The 17,787-nt window shown below is 45.0% G+C and overlaps 1 protein-coding gene and 1 long non-coding RNA gene across 2 annotated transcripts in view; one reads left to right on the top strand and one right to left on the bottom strand.

Moving 5' to 3' along the window:
• Positions 1 to 1,225: 1,225 nt before the first annotated feature.
• LOC135548789 (uncharacterized) lies at positions 1,226 to 4,187 on the bottom strand. The gene is made up of 3 exons (XR_010456892.1): positions 4,102 to 4,187; positions 1,606 to 1,631; positions 1,226 to 1,414 (listed from the first exon to the last, which is right to left on the bottom strand). It is a non-coding gene; the product is annotated as an uncharacterized LOC135548789 (long non-coding RNA).
• Positions 3,759 to 17,787, top strand: part of ppp2r2bb (protein phosphatase 2, regulatory subunit B, beta b) — a 115,722-nt gene continuing 101,693 nt past the window's right edge. The window contains exon 1 of the mRNA XM_064978705.1: positions 3,759 to 4,150. Within this exon, the coding sequence (XP_064834777.1) occupies positions 4,072 to 4,150 (79 nt within the window). The 5' untranslated portion in view covers positions 3,759 to 4,071. The remainder of the gene's footprint in view (positions 4,151 to 17,787) is intronic.

The following is a 17,787-nucleotide window of genomic DNA, read 5'->3' as shown; positions in this document are numbered from 1 at the left end:
ATCACTGCACCTGCCACATTTAATTTATCCTCACTTTCGTCACTCGCAATGTCCTCAAGTTCCTCCAAAGGTTCTGTGAAATCATTCCACATTCCCTTATAACCATTTCCACTGTTCTCTCTTCTTTTTCTTGTCCATCATCTTCTCCTTCACCAGACCTTTCAGAAGGCCTGTGTAATCCCCCACTCCATGTTTCTTCATAATATGCTCCACTGTCTTCCATATTTCCTTTTCTGCCATCTTCTCCAATCGCTCCCATTCTCCAAACACTTCTCCCTGTGCAACCCACTATCACTGTGCATTTTATCAGTAGGCCTATGGTCTCATGAGTCTTCTCAAGTACCCCATGTGGATAGGTCAAGTACCCCCAGGGCTCCTAGTACCCCTGGTTGGGAACCACTAGTCCAGGTCTTAATTGTAAGGGGAATAAACTACAACCCGCAGACACTCGGCCCTCCTTGGAATGAGTTTGACACCCCTGAGTTAAGTGAACTGAATGACTGTTATATGGCCTTGGCAGTCCTGGTGCTCTGAGACCCAGTTCATTAGCCTACAGACTGGAGATGTCACCAGAGTTATCCAGGGATTCCCAAGAGCACAGACCCAGACACTTCAAGTGCCCTAATGTCCCACATAGCGTGGCTTTTACATGGAGAATATGCTTGAAGTAAAAGCAACACAGGCAAATTATTCTATAAACCCATCATCAACAGTATCATTAAATGTCGCCTCGTCTCAATAAGGAGTGATAACTGATATGGTTATGATAAATATTCTACATTTATTTACCAGACGCACGTAGGCTATATTCTCCCTTCAAAATGGGCTTTGAAACTTTCCTGCGGATACCAATAGAGACACTCACAGGCATAACAGTCAATTCTCGAGCGACCAACAGAGGCAGCATGCGGCTATCGACAGACAGAGCAGGTGCTCCCCAGCCTCCCCTGAAATAACCCTGATGCTTCGGTCCTCCTCCCTCCGTCAACACCCTCCCTCCCTCGCATCCACAACAGGACCACAACAACATTTAGTCATTTAAAAAAAAGGGTTCTTCAAAGAATGCCTTTTTTAATGGATCCTCGAAGAACCCTTTGGGGTACATTTTTTAACTACACCCCCTCCCCTATTATTATTATTGTTAATAATAATACACTTAACAATAAAAACAATAACAACAATAGCACAATATTGTGGTCAGTGTTTCTTATGATTTTAGTGGTAAAGCAGAATTTAAAAATCCAAATATGAGGTAAACTCACAGCAGAGACCCATGTCCAATGGGTATATCCTCTGGTATGTTGATGTTAAATGTGTTGATGTTCTCCGTATCCATAGCCAGAATGATTTTGCAGTGCATGGTGATCGAACAGGTTTCCTGTTATATTCATCAGAGGTGTAGGGAGGGTGAAGTCTGTGAATCCCCAAAAATAGTAATTATAAAGATGATTAACAAAACATGCACACGACAGTATTCATACCTTCATACCAAAAAATGGTATACCTTGTCCATAATGTAGAGGCCTATGGGATATTCATTGAAGAGGTAAGGGAGGAGGATGGTAAATGTGATCTGCATATTAATACCAATACCAATTGACATACCTTTGTATGCCTCCTAGTCTGTATACCTGCAGACAGAAAAGTGAGCAGTTCAGTCGCTACACGCTATACAGCTAGACTTCAACATATTCTTATAGCCTACAGTACATATTCTTACATCTGTGCTGATTGATATCCATTGAATTGTGTCCATTTTCTGTTTTAGAAAGATTTGCACAAATATGAAAAGATAATTTTCTGATGACACTATCTATAAATTTAGATCTTAAATTGAGGAGATCTTTACATATTTCAGTTAAGTGCCTGCACCAGCTGTCCTTTCAAATTCATATCCAAATGTTTCAGTTGGGTAGTTAGATTCCAGCAAGAACCCCCACCAACTAAGGAGGTTCCTCGATGAACCCCACCTCCTATGGGGTTCTTGGAAGAACCTTTGGGGGCAATTTTCAGTGCGAAGATCCTTAAGGTTCTTTGAAGAACTTTGAGGATCTTAGAAGAACTCTTGTTGAACCCACAATTTTTAGAGTGTACCTTAACCTTATCTGGCAAAGACTACATCAAAACTCAACAGGACAGACAACGTCTTCTCTGTTTCCCCACTCTCTCCACCGTCGCACCAAACGGCGAGCGTCACAGACACCGGGAATCTTCACTTAACTGATCTTCCTCGACATTTAATGCCACCTCCGTTATCACTCCTTTCAACGGTGCCCTGCTCCGGAGAGGAAAGCAAGTCCCATGTATTGTCCCTAATCGCGTGATTCGGAGTGCCCGCTCCCTTTGGGCTGAAGAAACACAATAAATCATCACTCCTAGTTACTTTCACCAACTCAATAGTCCCCAACCTCTCCTCTACCCAACCTACCACCACATATGAATCAGCAGAAATGCAAGGATCCATTCTCTCCACAAATCTTACTCCCACTGGACCAGAATCATCCTCTACATCCGCGAACCGAGGCCGACCTCAGTGGTCCTTACTGCAGGAACTTCATCGACACTCGTCAGATTACATCTGAGAGCTACTGGAACACGTATCCCTATTTTTGCACTTGACGCCAAACTTCCTCGCCACCCTGCTTCCCTCTACACTCAACTTCTTCTCAACAGTTATCACTGCACCTGCCACATTTAATTTATCCTCACTTTCGTCACTCGCAATGTCCTCAAGTTCCTCCAAAGGTTCTGTGAAATCATTCCACATTCCCTTATAACCATTTCCACTGTTCTCTCTTCTTTTTCTTGTCCATCATCTTCTCCTTCACCAGACCTTTCAGAAGGCCTGTGTAATCCCCCACTCCATGTTTCTTCATAATATGCTCCACTGTCTTCCATATTTCCTTTTCTGCCATCTTCTCCAATCGCTCCCATTCTCCAAACACTTCTCCCTGTGCAACCCACTATCACCCTTTGTGCTCTACCGACATCTTAATCTAGGTCGGTGGTTCCCAATCGCTTTGGGTTATTGTACCACCAACTGAATTTTTCTCTGTCCGGAGTACCCCTGAAGTTGGTAACCTTGTGCATTTTATCAGTAGGCCTATGGTCTCATGAGTCTTCTCAAGTACCCCGTGTGGATAGGTCAAGTACCCCCAGGGCTCCTAGTACCCCTGGTTGGGAACCACTAGTCCAGGTCTTAATTGTAAGGGGAATAAACTACAACCCGCAGACACTCGGCCCTCCTTGGAATGAGTTTGACACCCCTGAGTTAAGTGAACTGAATGACTGTTATATGGCCTTGGCAGTCCTGGTGCTCTGAGACCCAGTTCATTAGCCTACAGACTGGAGATGTCACCAGAGTTATCCAGGGATTCCCAAGAGCACAGACCCAGACACTTCAAGTGCCCTAATGTCCCACATAGCGTGGCTTTTACATGGAGAATATGCTTGAAGTAAAAGCAACACAGGCAAATTATTCTATAAACCCATCATCAACAGTATCATTAAATGTCGCCTCGTCTCAATAAGGAGTGATAACTGATATGGTTATGATAAATATTCTACATTTATTTACCAGACGCACGTAGGCTATATTCTCCCTTCAAAATGGGCTTTGAAACTTTCCTGCGGATACCAATAGAGACACTCACAGGCATAACAGTCAATTCTCGAGCGACCAACAGAGGCAGCATGCGGCTATCGACAGACAGAGCAGGTGCTCCCCAGCCTCCCCTGAAATAACCCTGATGCTTCGGTCCTCCTCCCTCCGTCAACACCCTCCCTCCCTCGCATCCGACTCCAGCAAAAAAAAAAACATATTCTCGTGTCCTGCTGGCGACTAGGGGAAGAACAATGTTTTACGAGAGTAGCATCGCGCGTGGAGACCTCTCTTCTCTTCCTGCTACTATAGCCCCGAAGGAAGGATTCCCGTTGATCTAAACCGAGTAAAAGTGATGCCGAAGACTATGGGCTCTGTGTCCAGCGCTCGGTTTCTTTCCGCTCTGTCAGTGCAGTGGGTGTAGACGATGTGGACTTGATAGTGATGCGCAGCCAACAACAACAAAAAATATGAAATGCTTCTCCCGGTACCTTCCTTACCTCTTCAGACCCTCAAGCACCATCCTCTCCTCCAGCTGTCACACGGAAGGTAGGCTACGGACTTGTGATGTTATTGCGCGCGCGCCTATGTGTGTGTGTGTGTGTGCGTGCGCGCGTGTCTGTGTGGGCACTGGGCAGCCAGCAGCAGGTTAGGTCGGGTCGGGAGACATCTCTTTATAGAGAGAGAGAGAGGAGTCTGGAGATTGAATGGGACAGAGCAGAACAGCGGACTGGCTTGTCTCACTCATATCACCCTGCTCTCCTCCCGTTTCTCAGGCGAAACAGCCAGTCAGGTTTGAACATTTCAGACCGTGTCGGGAGGACCACACTGGAGTTGGCTCAACTTGGCTGGGTTTCCTTTGTAGGCCCTGTTTGCATAATTCATGACTGCACCTGTCGATGTAAATTGTAGGAACTTTCAAGACAGGACGTACAACCGTGTCCCTCAGCCGAAGCTGAATAGAGTAGATTACTCTGGTGGCAATGATAAACTGCTTGCAACACTGGATGCTGTTCAAAAAGAAATGAGAGAAATGTGTCAGCCTGTCTGTCAGTCCAACCACGGTGGTCAATTGTTTATATTTATTTTACCAGGTAAATTGACTGAGAACACGTTCTCATTTACAGCAACGACCTGGGGAATAGTTAAGGAAGACAAATGAGCCAATTGGAAGATGGGGATGATGAAGTGGACATTATGGTATAAGGGATAGATTGGGAATTTAGCCAGGACACTGGGGTTAACACCCCTACTCTTACGATAAGTGCCATGGGATCTTTTAGTGACCACAAAGACTCAAGACCCGTTTAACATCCCATCTTAAAGATAACACTCTACACAGGGCAATGTGCCCAATCACTGTCCTGTGACATTGGGATCTTTTTTTAGACCAGAGGAAAGAGTGCCTCTTACTGGCCCTCCAACACCACTTCCAGCAGCATATGGTCTCCCATCCAGGGACTGACCCTGCTTAGCTTCAGTGATAAGCCAGCAGTGGGATGCAGGGTGGTATGCTGCTGGCCAAGGACATGTCATCTGACCATGACAACCAAAACAACGTTATGTAAGGCGTCATAAGAGCCCATTAGGTTAAGTTTATGATGAACTTAATGTATTATTATTAAGTTGGTATTATTAAGTTATTACATTTATTGACATATAACATATAACAATAACATCCCACTGGGCACAAAATGGCTGAACTCATCAACTCAAACTGTTGTTTTGAGTGCAATTTCACAGGATTATGTCATCATTGTCACCAACTTTCATCATAGACAAACCTTGTATAAGATACAGTATGTTGAATTTGTACCTTTTGAAACGATATTGGATCTTCAGGTTTAACAAACAATAGGCTGGGCAGCACTTCCTACTGGAGAGTTGATCTACAACTATTTATTTGTTAGGTCTCTTGTCCAGGGTTTTGACCAAGCCCTGCTTCACTTTTATATTTGTCACGGAATACTACACATGTGCTATCGTGAGAATTATTATTAAGAGATGTCTTTAATAACTAAATATATTCACATTCATTCCAAAGGGGAGGTTTAACAATGCAAATTAAATGAAACCATACGTTATAAGTCATATATCATCAATTGTATTGTTCAGGCCTACATAGCATTTGCAAAGTCATCCCAGGGTTCAGCAAAACATAGAGAGTACATAAAGGCCTAGGACGTCAAGCTTTGGTTGATTTCAAATGTAATCTTCAAGTTAATCATTAACACTGTATGTTGGATTCACGTCTCCATCTCAACCAAAAATCTTACTTCAAGAATAGGACTAAATCAAAGTAAACTTTATTTAAAGTTTGATGAGATTAGATTTAGTCCTATTCTTGAACCTTTTGGTTGAGATGAAGACGTGAATCCAACATATCAATTAGGAATTTGTAGACAAACTGGATATTGCATTGTGTTTGGTTGTCAATGCAACATTTTAAGGAGATCTTCTGCTTGGATTGTTCCATCTGTGCCACTGACTTAGGCGGGCTTTAATTCCAGCGCCAATATTGCAAATAGCTTATTGAAGGGGTGCCTCAGAATGGCAGATGTGCTGTGGTTGGTAACCATGGCTGGGGGCTGGAGGTAGACTAGTAGTCTTGCTGTTGTTGTTGATCAATTGAGGGGATCTTTTCATGTGACAAAGAAATGTGCTCAGACTCATTATAAACCAGCTCACCACATGTATATCAGGCACCCTACAGGACTATGGGCCATTTGCATTTAATCATTCACCAAATCCTTCAGAATAAGCCTCGTTCAAAGGCTCTCAACAAAGGCTGCCCTGGAAGTATTCTCAATTTTAATTTCAGAGAGGAGTTTGTTGTGATTTCCATGGGCATATTGTGTAATGGTGTGGGTCTGGCCTGCCCTCTCCCAGGGGGCTGACGTGATCACATCTAGCTTTTGTGGAACCAGGTGGTGATATCAGTTGTGTAACCCCCCCCCCCCCTCCATAGAGAGGAGTGCAGCTGGGTCATTTTGCCCATTTCAGCATGGCTGGGAGGGAGAAGTGCAGCCCTTGAGAATTACAAGCAGCACGCACGCAAGCACACACACACACACACACACACACACACACACACACACACACACACACACACACACACACACACACACACACACACACACACACACACACACACACACACACACACAGAGAGAGACACACATACACACAGATACAATGTACCCCCAGGTCTCCATCAGCAGGCAATGAGAAAAGGAGATCACTCTTGCTAAGCTCCAGTTTGCCACATCACACTGTAACTGGACCCTATAGCTTTGAGGGAGGGAAGATTTCTCTTGTGGCAATCACAGCACATCTGGGGGACGGGGGTAATGGGCACATATACCCCTCTAGCGTCGGTCATCAATAGGGCCTGAATTACTGCCAAGGTGGGAGAATGATCTCTCTCTCTCTCTCTCTCTCTCTCTCTGTCTCTCTCTGTCTCTCTCTGTCTCTAGGATTGATGTGGTCTGATAAAGGGGGATGGGGTGAATATTTCAGGACCTTTGTCAATTCAGATTGCCTCAGCAGGGTGCCATCTCTCATCCTTGTTTCTAAACCCCATCTGTAGGCCTCCTCTCCCTCACCGCCTCTCTTTCCCCCTCTGCCTTTCTCTCTCTTTTGCCTCATCTCCCTCTATTGACCTCTACCAGTCCCTCTGTTGTCAGCCTGTGTGTTGTGGCCTGCTCCTATGAGCCACGATGAGCCACTCTTCAACCTCTGGCTATTGGGTGACGGTGATATTGGCAGCCCCTCTGCCCCCTGGGTCCAACGGCCCAGTCACCTCAGTTGGACATACTGTAATAGAGGGGTGAACGCCACGTAGGAGAGCTCTGCGTCACAGATTGATCTTTCGATTGGGATTTGTCCGAAGGAGACAGGGACAGGGAGGGTTGGTGCCTGGTGTTGACTGTCCCACCGAGATGAGCTGTGTGGGGCAGCATGAGGAGAGACTGCGTGTACATCCCGTATTCCCTAAATAATGCACTATTTTTGAGCAGGGCCCATATGGACTCACCCAGTAGAGGACAAACTGAGCTGTCAGGAGGGATTTGATACACAGTATACGGATGGATGTATGATCGTATATATGGATGACAACACAGTATACGGATGTATGATCGTAAATATGGTTGATACACAGTATACAGATGTATGATCGTATATATGGTTGATACACAGTATATGGATGTATGATCGTATATATGGTTGATACACAGTATACTGTGTGTATGATCGTAAATATGGTTGATACACAGGATGCATAGTGTGGTCTACTGTGTACTGTACTGAATTCTACTCCACTCTATTCTAGTCTACAGTACATTACATGACTGTACTGAATTCTACTCCACTCTATTCTAGTCTGCAGTACATTACATGACTATACTGAATTCTACTCCACTCTATTCTAGTCTGCAGTACATTACATGACTGTACTGAACTATACTTTTCTTTACTGAACTATACTTCACTTTTCTTTACTATTCTGTACTGTACTTTACTGTGCTCTAAAATACTGTAATGTACTATACTGGATGTCCTGTGTCGGTCTGTGCTAAGTTGGTGAGGATGTTGGTTACAGTAAATGGAAAGAGAGGGGCTTATGGGTAGGTGTCACTAAGAGCTGTGAGAGGTGGCATTAATGAGAGAGACAGAGAGTTACAACATTTGAAATGTCTGTATTCTTTTGGAACTTGTGTGAGTGTAATATTTACTGTTAACTTTGTATTGTTTTATTTATTTGTTTATCCATTTCACTTGATTTGGCATTGTTGCCATTGTAATGCAAGTTTGCTCTAATTCTACACATTTTGGCATGGGGTGGAGAGAAGGTTTTGCAATTTTATAACTAATTTCATGCAATTCTACTCATTTTGGCATGGTGCAGAGAGGAAAATAAACATTTTTTACAGCTAATTTTCTGCAATTTAAAAAAAAAGTCATAGGGGGAGAGACATTTTTGCACTAATATGATATCTGAACGAGACTAAGTAACAAAATCAATGGAGGCCCCCCGGCTGGTAATTTGACCATGATAACAAGTTTAGATAGCTGGCCGCTAAACTAACTTAGTAATCAATGTTAGCTGACATGGGCTGATTGACTGACTATTACTGTAACGGTATTCGTCGTCGGAAGATGAGGAATCATCGGACCAAAGAGCAGCGTGGTAAGTGTTCATACTTTTATTTCAACTGAACACTAAATAACAAATATCACAAAGAGATTGAACGAAAACAAAAAACAGTCCTTTACGGTGCAGAAACACAAAACAGAAAATAACTGCCCACAAAAACCCTGTGGGAAAAAGCTACCTAAGTAAGGTTCCTGATCAGAGACAACGATAGACAGCTGTCTCTGATTGAGAACCATACCCGGCCAAAACAAAGAAATACAAAAACATAGAAAAAGGAACATAGAATGCCCACCCAAATCACACCCTGACCAAACCAAAATAGAGACATAAAAAGCTCTAAGGTCAAGGCGGGACAATTACTGACTGACATAACAAGACAAAAACTGCTGATGCACAACCACATTTTTAAATGTCACCTTCTGCTATCCTACTATCCTAACAGTAAAATGATAACCCAACTGCTAATACAGGCAGTAGCATTCATTTTAGTAGTAATAATAGTAGCATGTTTAGTCTAAATCAAATCAAAAGTATTTATATAGCCCTTCTTACATCAGCTGATATCTCAAAGTGCTGTACAGAAATCCAGCCTAAAACCCCAAACAGCAAGCAATGCAGATGTAGAAGCACGGTGGCAAGGGAAAACTTCCCTAGAGAGGCCAAAACCTAGGATGAAACCTAGAGAGGAACCAAGCTATGAGGGGTGGCCAGTTCTCTTCTGACTGTGCTGGTTGGAGATTATAACAGAACATGGCCAACATGTTCAAATGTTCATAAATGACCAGCATGGTCAAATAATAATAATCACAGTAGTTGTCGAGGGTGCAACAAGTCAGCACCTCAGGAGTAAATGTCAGTTGGCTTTTCATAGCCGATCATTAAGAGTATCTCTACCGCTCCTGCTGTCTCTAGAGAGTTGAAAACAGCAGGTAGGACAGGTAGCACGTCCGGTGAACAGGTCAGGGTTCCATAAACGCAGGCAGAAGAGCTGAAACTGGAGCAGCAGCATGGCCAGGTGGACAGGGGACAGCAAGGAGTCATCATACCAGGTAGTCCTGAGGCATGGTCTTAAGGCTCAGGTCCTTCGAGAGAGAGAGAAAGAAAGAGAGAATTAGAGAGATCATACTTAAATTCACACAGGACACCGGATAAGACAGGAGAAGTACTCCAGATATAACAGACTGACCCTAGCCCCCCGACACATAAACTACTGCAGCATAAATATTGGAGGCTGAGACAGGAGGAGTCAGGAGACACTGTGGCCCCATCCGATGATACCCCCGGACAGGGCCAAACAGGCAGGATATAACTCCACCCACTTTGCCAAAGCACAGCCCCCACACCACTAGAGGGATATCTTCAACCACCAACTTACCATCCTGAGACACGGCCGAGTATAGCACACAAAGATCTCCGCCATGGCACAACCCAAGGGTGGGGCGCCAACCCAGACAGGAAGATCACGTCAGTGACTCAACCCACTCAAGTTATGCACCCCTCCTAGGGACGGCATGGAAGAGCATCAGTAAGCCAGTGACTCAGCCCCTGTAATAGAGTTAGAGGCAGAGAATGCCAGTGGAGAGAGGGGAACCGGCCAGGCAGAGACAGCAAGGGCGGTTCGTTGCTCCAGAGCCTTTCCGTTCACCTTACACTCCTGGGCCAGATAGGTAGGTGCAAGCCCTTGTACTGCTTTGTAGGTTAGCAGTAAAACCTTTAAATCAGCCCTTGCCTTAACAGGAAGCCAGTGTAAGGAGGCTAGCACTGGAGTAATATGATCAATTTTTTTGGTTCTAGATATGTTCGTCAAAAGAGAGATCAGGGTCCAGAGCAACGCCGAGGTCCTTCACAGTTTTATTTGAGACGACTGTACAACCATCAAGATTAATTGTCAGATTCAACAGAAGATCTCTTTGTTTCTTGGGACCTAGAACAAGCATTTCTGTTTAGTCTGAGTTTAAAAGTAGAAAGTTTGCAGCCATCCACTTCCTTATGTCTGAAACACAGGCTTCTTGCGAGGGTAATTTTGGGGCTTCACCATGTTTCATTGAAATGTACAGCTGTGTTTCATCCGCATAGCAGTGAAAGTTAACATTATGTTTTCGAATGACATCCCCAAGAGGTAAAATATATAGTAAAAACAATAGTGGTCCTAAAACGGAACCTTGAGAAACACCGAAATTTACAGTTGATTTGTCAGAGGACAAACCATTCACATAGACAAACTGATATATTTCCGACAGATTAGATCTAAACCAGGTCAGAACTTGTCCGTGTAGACCAATTTGGGTTTCCAATCTCTCCAAAAGAATGTGGTGATCGATGGTATCAAAAGCAGCACTAAGGTCAAGGAGCACGAGGACAGATGCAGAGTCTTGGTCTGACGCCTTTAAAAGGTCATTACCACCTTCCCAAGTGCAGTCTCAGTACTATGATGGGATCTAAAACCAGACTGAAGCATTTTGTATACATTGTTTGTCTTCAGGAAGGCAGTGAGTTGCTGCGCAACAGCTTATTCTAACCTTTTTGAGAGGAATGGAAGATTTTATATAGGCCGATAGTTTTTTTTATATTTTCTGGGTCAAGGTTTGGCTTTTCAAGAGAGGCTTTATTACTGCCACTTTTAGTGAGTTTGGTACACATCCGGTGGATATAGAGCCGTTTATTATGTTCAACATAGGAGGGCCAAGCACAGGAAGCAGCTCTTTCAGTAGTTTAGTTGGAATAGATTCCAGTATGCAGCTTGAAGGTTTAGAGGCCATGATTAATTTCATCATTGTTTCAAGAGATATAGTACTAAAACACTTGAGTGTCTCTCTTGATCCTAGGTCCTGGCAGAGTTGTGCAGACTCAGGACAACTGAGCTTTGGAGGAATACGCAGATTTAAAGAGGAGTCCGTAATTTGCTTTCTAATGATCATTATCTTTTCCTCAAAGAAGTTAATTAATTTATTACTCCTGAAGTGAAAGCCATCCTCTCTTGAGGAATGCTGCTTTTTAGTTAGCTTTGCAACAGTATCAAAAATACATTTCGGATTGTTCTTATTTTCCTCAATTAATTTGGAAAAATAGGAAGATCGAGCAGCAGTGAGGGCTCTTCGATACTTCACGGTACTGTTTTTCCAAGCTAGTCGGAAGACTTCCAGTTTGGTGTGGCGCCATTTCCGATCCAATTTTCTGGAAGCTTGCTTCAGAGCTCAGGTATTTTCCATATACCAGGGAGCTAGTTTCTTATGACAAATGTTTTTTGTTTTTAGGGGTGCAACTGCATCTAGGGTATTCAGCAAGGTTAAATTGAGTTCCTCAGTTAGGTGGTTAACTGATTTTTGTCCTCTGACTTCTTTGAGTAGACAAAGGGAGTCTGGAAGGGCATCAAGGAATCTGGGTTGTCTGAGAATTTATTGCATGACTTTTGATGCTCCTTGGTTGGTGTCTGAGCAGATTATTTGTTGTGATTACAAACATAATAAAATGGTGGTCCGATAGTCCAGGATTATGAGGAAAAACATTAAGATCCACAACATTTATTCCATGGGACAAAACTAGGTATAGAGTATGACTGGGACAGTGAGTAGGTCCAGAGACATTTTGGACAAAACCCACTAAGTCGATGATGGCTCCGAAAGCCTTTTGGAGTGAGTCTGTGGACTTTTCCATGTGAATATTAAAATCACCAAAAATTAGAATATTATCTGCTATGACTACAAGGTCCGAGAAGAATTCAGGGAACACAGTGAGGAACACTGTATATGGCCCATGAGGCCTGTAAACAGTAGCTATAAAAAGTGATTGAGTAGGCTGCATAGATTTCATGACTAGAAGCTCAAAAGATGTAAATTGAAATTTGCTATCGTAAATGTTAGCAACACCTCCGCCTTTACGGGATGCAGGGGGAATATGGTCACTAGTGTAACCAGGAGGTGAGGCCTCATTTAACACAGTAAATTCATCAGGCTTAAACCATGTTTCAGTCAAGCCAATCACATCAAGATTATGATCAGTGATTAGTTCATTGACTATAACTGCCTTTGAAGTGAGGGATCTAATATTTTGAGATGTTTTGAGATGTGAGGTATCACGATCTCTTTCAATAATGACAGGAATGTAGGAGGTCTTTATTCTAGTGAGATTGCTATGGCGAACACCGCCATGTTTAGCTTTGCCCAACCTTGGTCGAGGCACAGACACGGTCTCAATGGGGATAGCTGAGCTGACTACACTGACTGTGCTAGTGGCGGACTCCACTAAGCTGGCAGGCTGGCTAACAGCCTGCTGCCTGGCCTGCACCCTATTTCATTGTGGAGCTAGAGGAGTTAGAGCCCTGTCTATGTTGGTAGATAAGATGAGAGCACCCCTCCAGCTAGGATGGAGTCTGTCACTCCTCAGCAGGCCAGGCTTGGTCTTGTTTGTGGGTGAGTCCCAGAAAGAGGGCCAATTATCTACAAATTCTATCTTTTGGGAGGGGCAGAAAACAGTTTTCAACCAGCGATTGAGTTGTGAGACTCAGTTGTGAGACCCTAACTGGGAGGAGGCCAGAGACAATTACTCGATGCCGACACATCTTTCTAGCTGATTTACATGCTGAAGCTATGTTGCGCTTGGTGCCCTCTGATGTTTCATCCTAACATCGTTGGTGCCGACGTGGATAACAATATCTCTATACTCTCTACACTCGACAGTCTAATATTGTCCATATTATTTATTATATTTTTCTATTCACTGTTTTACTATCTACTGTTGCCATTCTATTGCTGTTATTTATATTATATATTTATTTTTATGATTTGACTTTTTATCACTTTTATTTATTATTTTAATACAATGTATATTCTAAACATTGTACTTTGGCAATCTTTACGCAATGTTTTTCAGGCCAATGAAACAATTTGATTTTGAATTTGAAGAGGTAGAAGTAGAGACAGCACCCTACAATCACACTACACTGTGGAAGAAGAAGAGACAGACACGTTACGCTGTGGAAGAAGAAGAGACAGACACACTACATTGTGGAGGAAGAAGAAGAGACAGACACACTACATTGTGGAGGAAGAAGAAGAGACAGACACACTACATTGTGGAGGAAGAAGAGACAGACACACTATGCTGTGGAAGAAGAAGAGACAGACAGACAGGGGGAAACTGCTGTGGAAGCAAACTGTGTAACCACACCATGGTCGATAGCTTTACAAGAAGTGAGCATTGGCTTAATGCAGGCTTGTTTACCCTTGCTTTGCCTGTCTGTTCCAGGTTCAAGCTCTTGTCATTTTTTGGTTGAATTTAATTTATTTTTCTACTTCCCATAATGTATTTAGCCTTGAGTGTTTCAGTTATTCTGGTGGAGTGAGTGATAGTCCATATCAGAGTTTTCGAATATCATTACAATACCTTCTGTTCCACAGATGATGAGCATGAGAAATGTTAGTCAGCATAGCTAGCTATAATCAGAGAAAAGTTAAATTGGTTCTGTTTTCTATGATAATGTCACGCCCTGACCAAAGAGAGCCTTTTTATTCTCTATTTTGGTTAGGTGTGACTAGGGTGGGTAATCTAGGTTGTTTTATTTCTATGTTGGCCTGGTATGGTTCCCAATCAGAGGCAGCTGTTTAGCGTTGTCTCTGATTGGGGATCATATTTAGATCATATTTAGGCAGCCATTTTTGTGGGATCTTGTTTTTGTGTTGTTGCCTGTGAGCACTCCAGAATGTCCCGTTTTGTTTATTCTTTTATTGTTTTTCTGCGTTTCATTAAATAAACATGTGGAACCCATATCACGCTGCGCTTTGGTCCGAATGTTCTTATGACGATCGTGACAGAAGATCCCACCACAACAGCAGCGTGCAGCGTGCCCAGGAGGAGAATGTATCCTGGACTTGGGAGGATATCTTGGATGGGAAGGGATCCTGGACTTGGGAGGAAATTCTGGCAGACGCAAGGAGAGAAGGGAGGACAGCGACGACGCCGGGGTTCGCGGCCACAACGGAAGCCCAAAGGCCATCCCCCCAAAAAATTTTGGAGGTGGGCACAAGGGGTGGTCGGCGGAGCCGAAGAGTGAACCAGAGCCAGTCTGGGAGAAGAGGGAGAAATTGGAGGAGAGTGAACGGAGAGAGTCAGAGACCGTCAGCGAGTTAATGGAGAAATTGGAGGAGAGAGAAATTAGAGAGTTGTTGTGTTGGTGTATGAGGCACGACATTCGCCCTAAGGAGCGTGTGATCAGTTTGATGCCACCTGAGTCAGCTCTCCATACTCGCCTTGAAGTGTATGTCACCAGTCCGGTACCACCTGTGCCGGCTCCACGCACCAGGTCTCCAGTGCGCCTCCACAGCCCCGCATTCGCCGTGGGAAGTGTGTCATCATTCCGGTACAATTTGTGCCAGGTTATACGCACCAGGTCTCCAGTACGCCTCCACAGCCCAGTACTTCCTGTGCCAGCTCCACACACTAGGCTTCCAGAGCGTCTCCCCAGTCCGGTACGTCCTGTGTCTCCTCCTCGCACTTGAACTGAAGTGTGTGTTCCCAGTCCGGTATGTCCTGTGCCTGCTTCTCGCACTCGCTCTGAAGTGCGTGTCACCAGTCCGGTGCCACCTGTGCCGGCTCCACGCACCAGACTTCCGGCAATGGTTCACAGGCCAGAGCTTCCGGCGATGGTCCCCAGTCCACAGCTTCCGGCGATGGTCCACAGTCCGGAACCTCCAGTGAGGGCCAACGGTCCGGAGCTTCCAGGCAAGGCGTCCAGTCCAGCTCCAAGGCCAGAGCCTTCCTCTGTGTCGGGGCCCAGTCCGGGCACGGCGTCCAGTCCAGCTCCAAGGCCGGAGCCTTCTTCTGCACCGATGTCCAGTCCAGGCACGGCGTCCAGTCCTGCTCTATGGCCGGAGCCTTCTTCTGCGCCGGTGCCCAGTCCAGGAACGGTGTCCAGTCCTGCTCCAAGGCCGGAGCCTTCCTCTGCTTCGGGGCCCAGTCCAGGCACGGCGTCCAGTCCAGCTCCAAGGCCGGAGCCTTCGTCTGTGCCGATGTCCAGTCCAGGCACGGCGTCCAGTCGTGCTCCAAGGCCGGAGCCTTCCTCTGTTTCGGGGCCCAGTCCGGGCACAGCGTCCAGTCCAGCGCCAAGGCCAGAGCCTTCCTCTGCACCGAAGTCCAGGTCAGGTCCGGTGTCCAGTCCCGCTCCATGGCCGGAGCCCTCCTCTGCGCTGAGGCCCAGTTCGGGCACGGCGTTCTACTTGGCTCCATGGCCGGACCCGTGGTCTGGGCGGGGGCAAAGTCCTGCACCAGAGCCGCCACCGATGCTGGATCTGCGGAATGAGCGGGCTCTTCGTCCCGCACCATAGCCGCCACCAATGCTGGTGGATCCGCGAGCGGAGTGGGTACTTCGCCCCGCACCGGAGCCGCCACCGACGCTAGATGCCCACCCGGACCCTCCCCTATAGAGTCAGGTTTTGCGGCCAGAGTCCGCACCTTTGGGGGGTGCACTGTCACGCCCTGACCATAGAGAGCCTTTTTATTCGCTATTTTGGTTAGGTCGGGGTGTGACTAGGGTGGGTAATCTAGGTTGTTTTATTTCTATGTTGGCCTGGTATGGTTCCCAATCAGAGGCAGCTGTTTAGTGTTGTCTCTGATTGGGGATCATATTTAGGCAGCCATTTCCCCACTGGTTTTTGTGGGATCTTGTTTTTGTGTTATTGCCTGTGAGCGAGCACTCCAGAACATCCCGTTTCGTTTATTATTTTATTGTTTTATTTGTGCGTTTCATTAAATAAACATGTGGAACCCATATCACGCTGCACTTTGGTCCGAATGTTCTTACGACGATCGTGACAGATAAGTCATAATCAGACTTTTTTGCCAGTGTAGTCACACACGGTAGTCATACATTCTGAACCCTTGTTAGTCTATGAAAATGTCTATGTCTATGAAAATGGAGTATGAGTGTTTCATCTGTTTTCTTTTAAGTCTGAGAAATAAAAGTACGGATACAGAAGCACCCCGATCCAATGATTACACTGCCCAAGTTTCTGAAATAACAACAGACATTTGACAAGGTCAGATGTACAGATTTTAGGAAACATAATTGCGGAAGGTTATTAGCATATGTGATATAACCAGACTTGTTTTGTGTCTGTGAAAAACATGAATATCAATCAGTTGTGTATGTGGTTTGAATATTTACACCAAAGCTTCAGCCAACTTAATCATGTGAGCCTCTCTCGACTTCTCATGTCACCTGAGCCCCAGCCCACCACTGATCTAGTTCAGCAGGCCATGCGGGCAAGTATGGGTAGCTGCAGCCCAAAATGGCAATCAGAGTATGGGTGAGTGTGTGTGTAATAAAGAAGTGGGTGTATGGAAAGAGAATCAGCTAATTGGGCAGATTTGTTGCCACTCAAAACCATTTTCCGTGGCTGATTGGGCTGCACGACGAGTTGATAAGCCGGTGGTAATGACTAGTTCAGTTGTGCTGTATGGAGATGCTTACCGACCTGAGGTGCTTCCCACTGGGCAGCTGTATCATGGTGTCGCCGGCGGTAGCTAACATGGAATTTTTTTCCCCCTCCCTTGATTTGATTTCAAGTAATATAGCAGCCTACACAGGAAATAACTAATATTGATTGTCACCTTGATACAGTACATACATACAGTCAATGGGGGAGATCACGAACGGCAGCAACAACAACACAGTGTCCTTGGCTCCCGTTTGCCAAGCACTAGTGTCCCTCAACGGCATGGGAAGTAGCTGCCTCGTCGCCAATATCAGGGTCACAGTAAGCACATGCATACAACACATACAAGCAACAGTACAGCCGTCATTAGTACTTTTAATAAAAAATAAACAATCCTCAGTTTTATAACTGTGACAAATAACAGTGAAATACGACTTAGACTCATCCTCTTACAGAAGTCCAAAGTCTTGCGGTATGGTATAGTTGCGTGGGAAGAATTGCAGCTCAATCAAAACCGTCTAGCCTATAGCAGAGCGCTTTCAACACACCCACTCCTTTCCACATGCCGACTACTTTCCCTTCAACACATCCAGTACTTT

The sequence above is a fragment of the Oncorhynchus masou genome, chromosome 11, assembly GCF_036934945.1.
Source record: "Oncorhynchus masou masou isolate Uvic2021 chromosome 11, UVic_Omas_1.1, whole genome shotgun sequence".
Taxonomy (NCBI): domain Eukaryota; kingdom Metazoa; phylum Chordata; class Actinopteri; order Salmoniformes; family Salmonidae; genus Oncorhynchus; species Oncorhynchus masou.
Note: the sequence above shows the minus strand (reverse complement) of the source record. Positions and strands in the feature narration are given on the sequence as shown.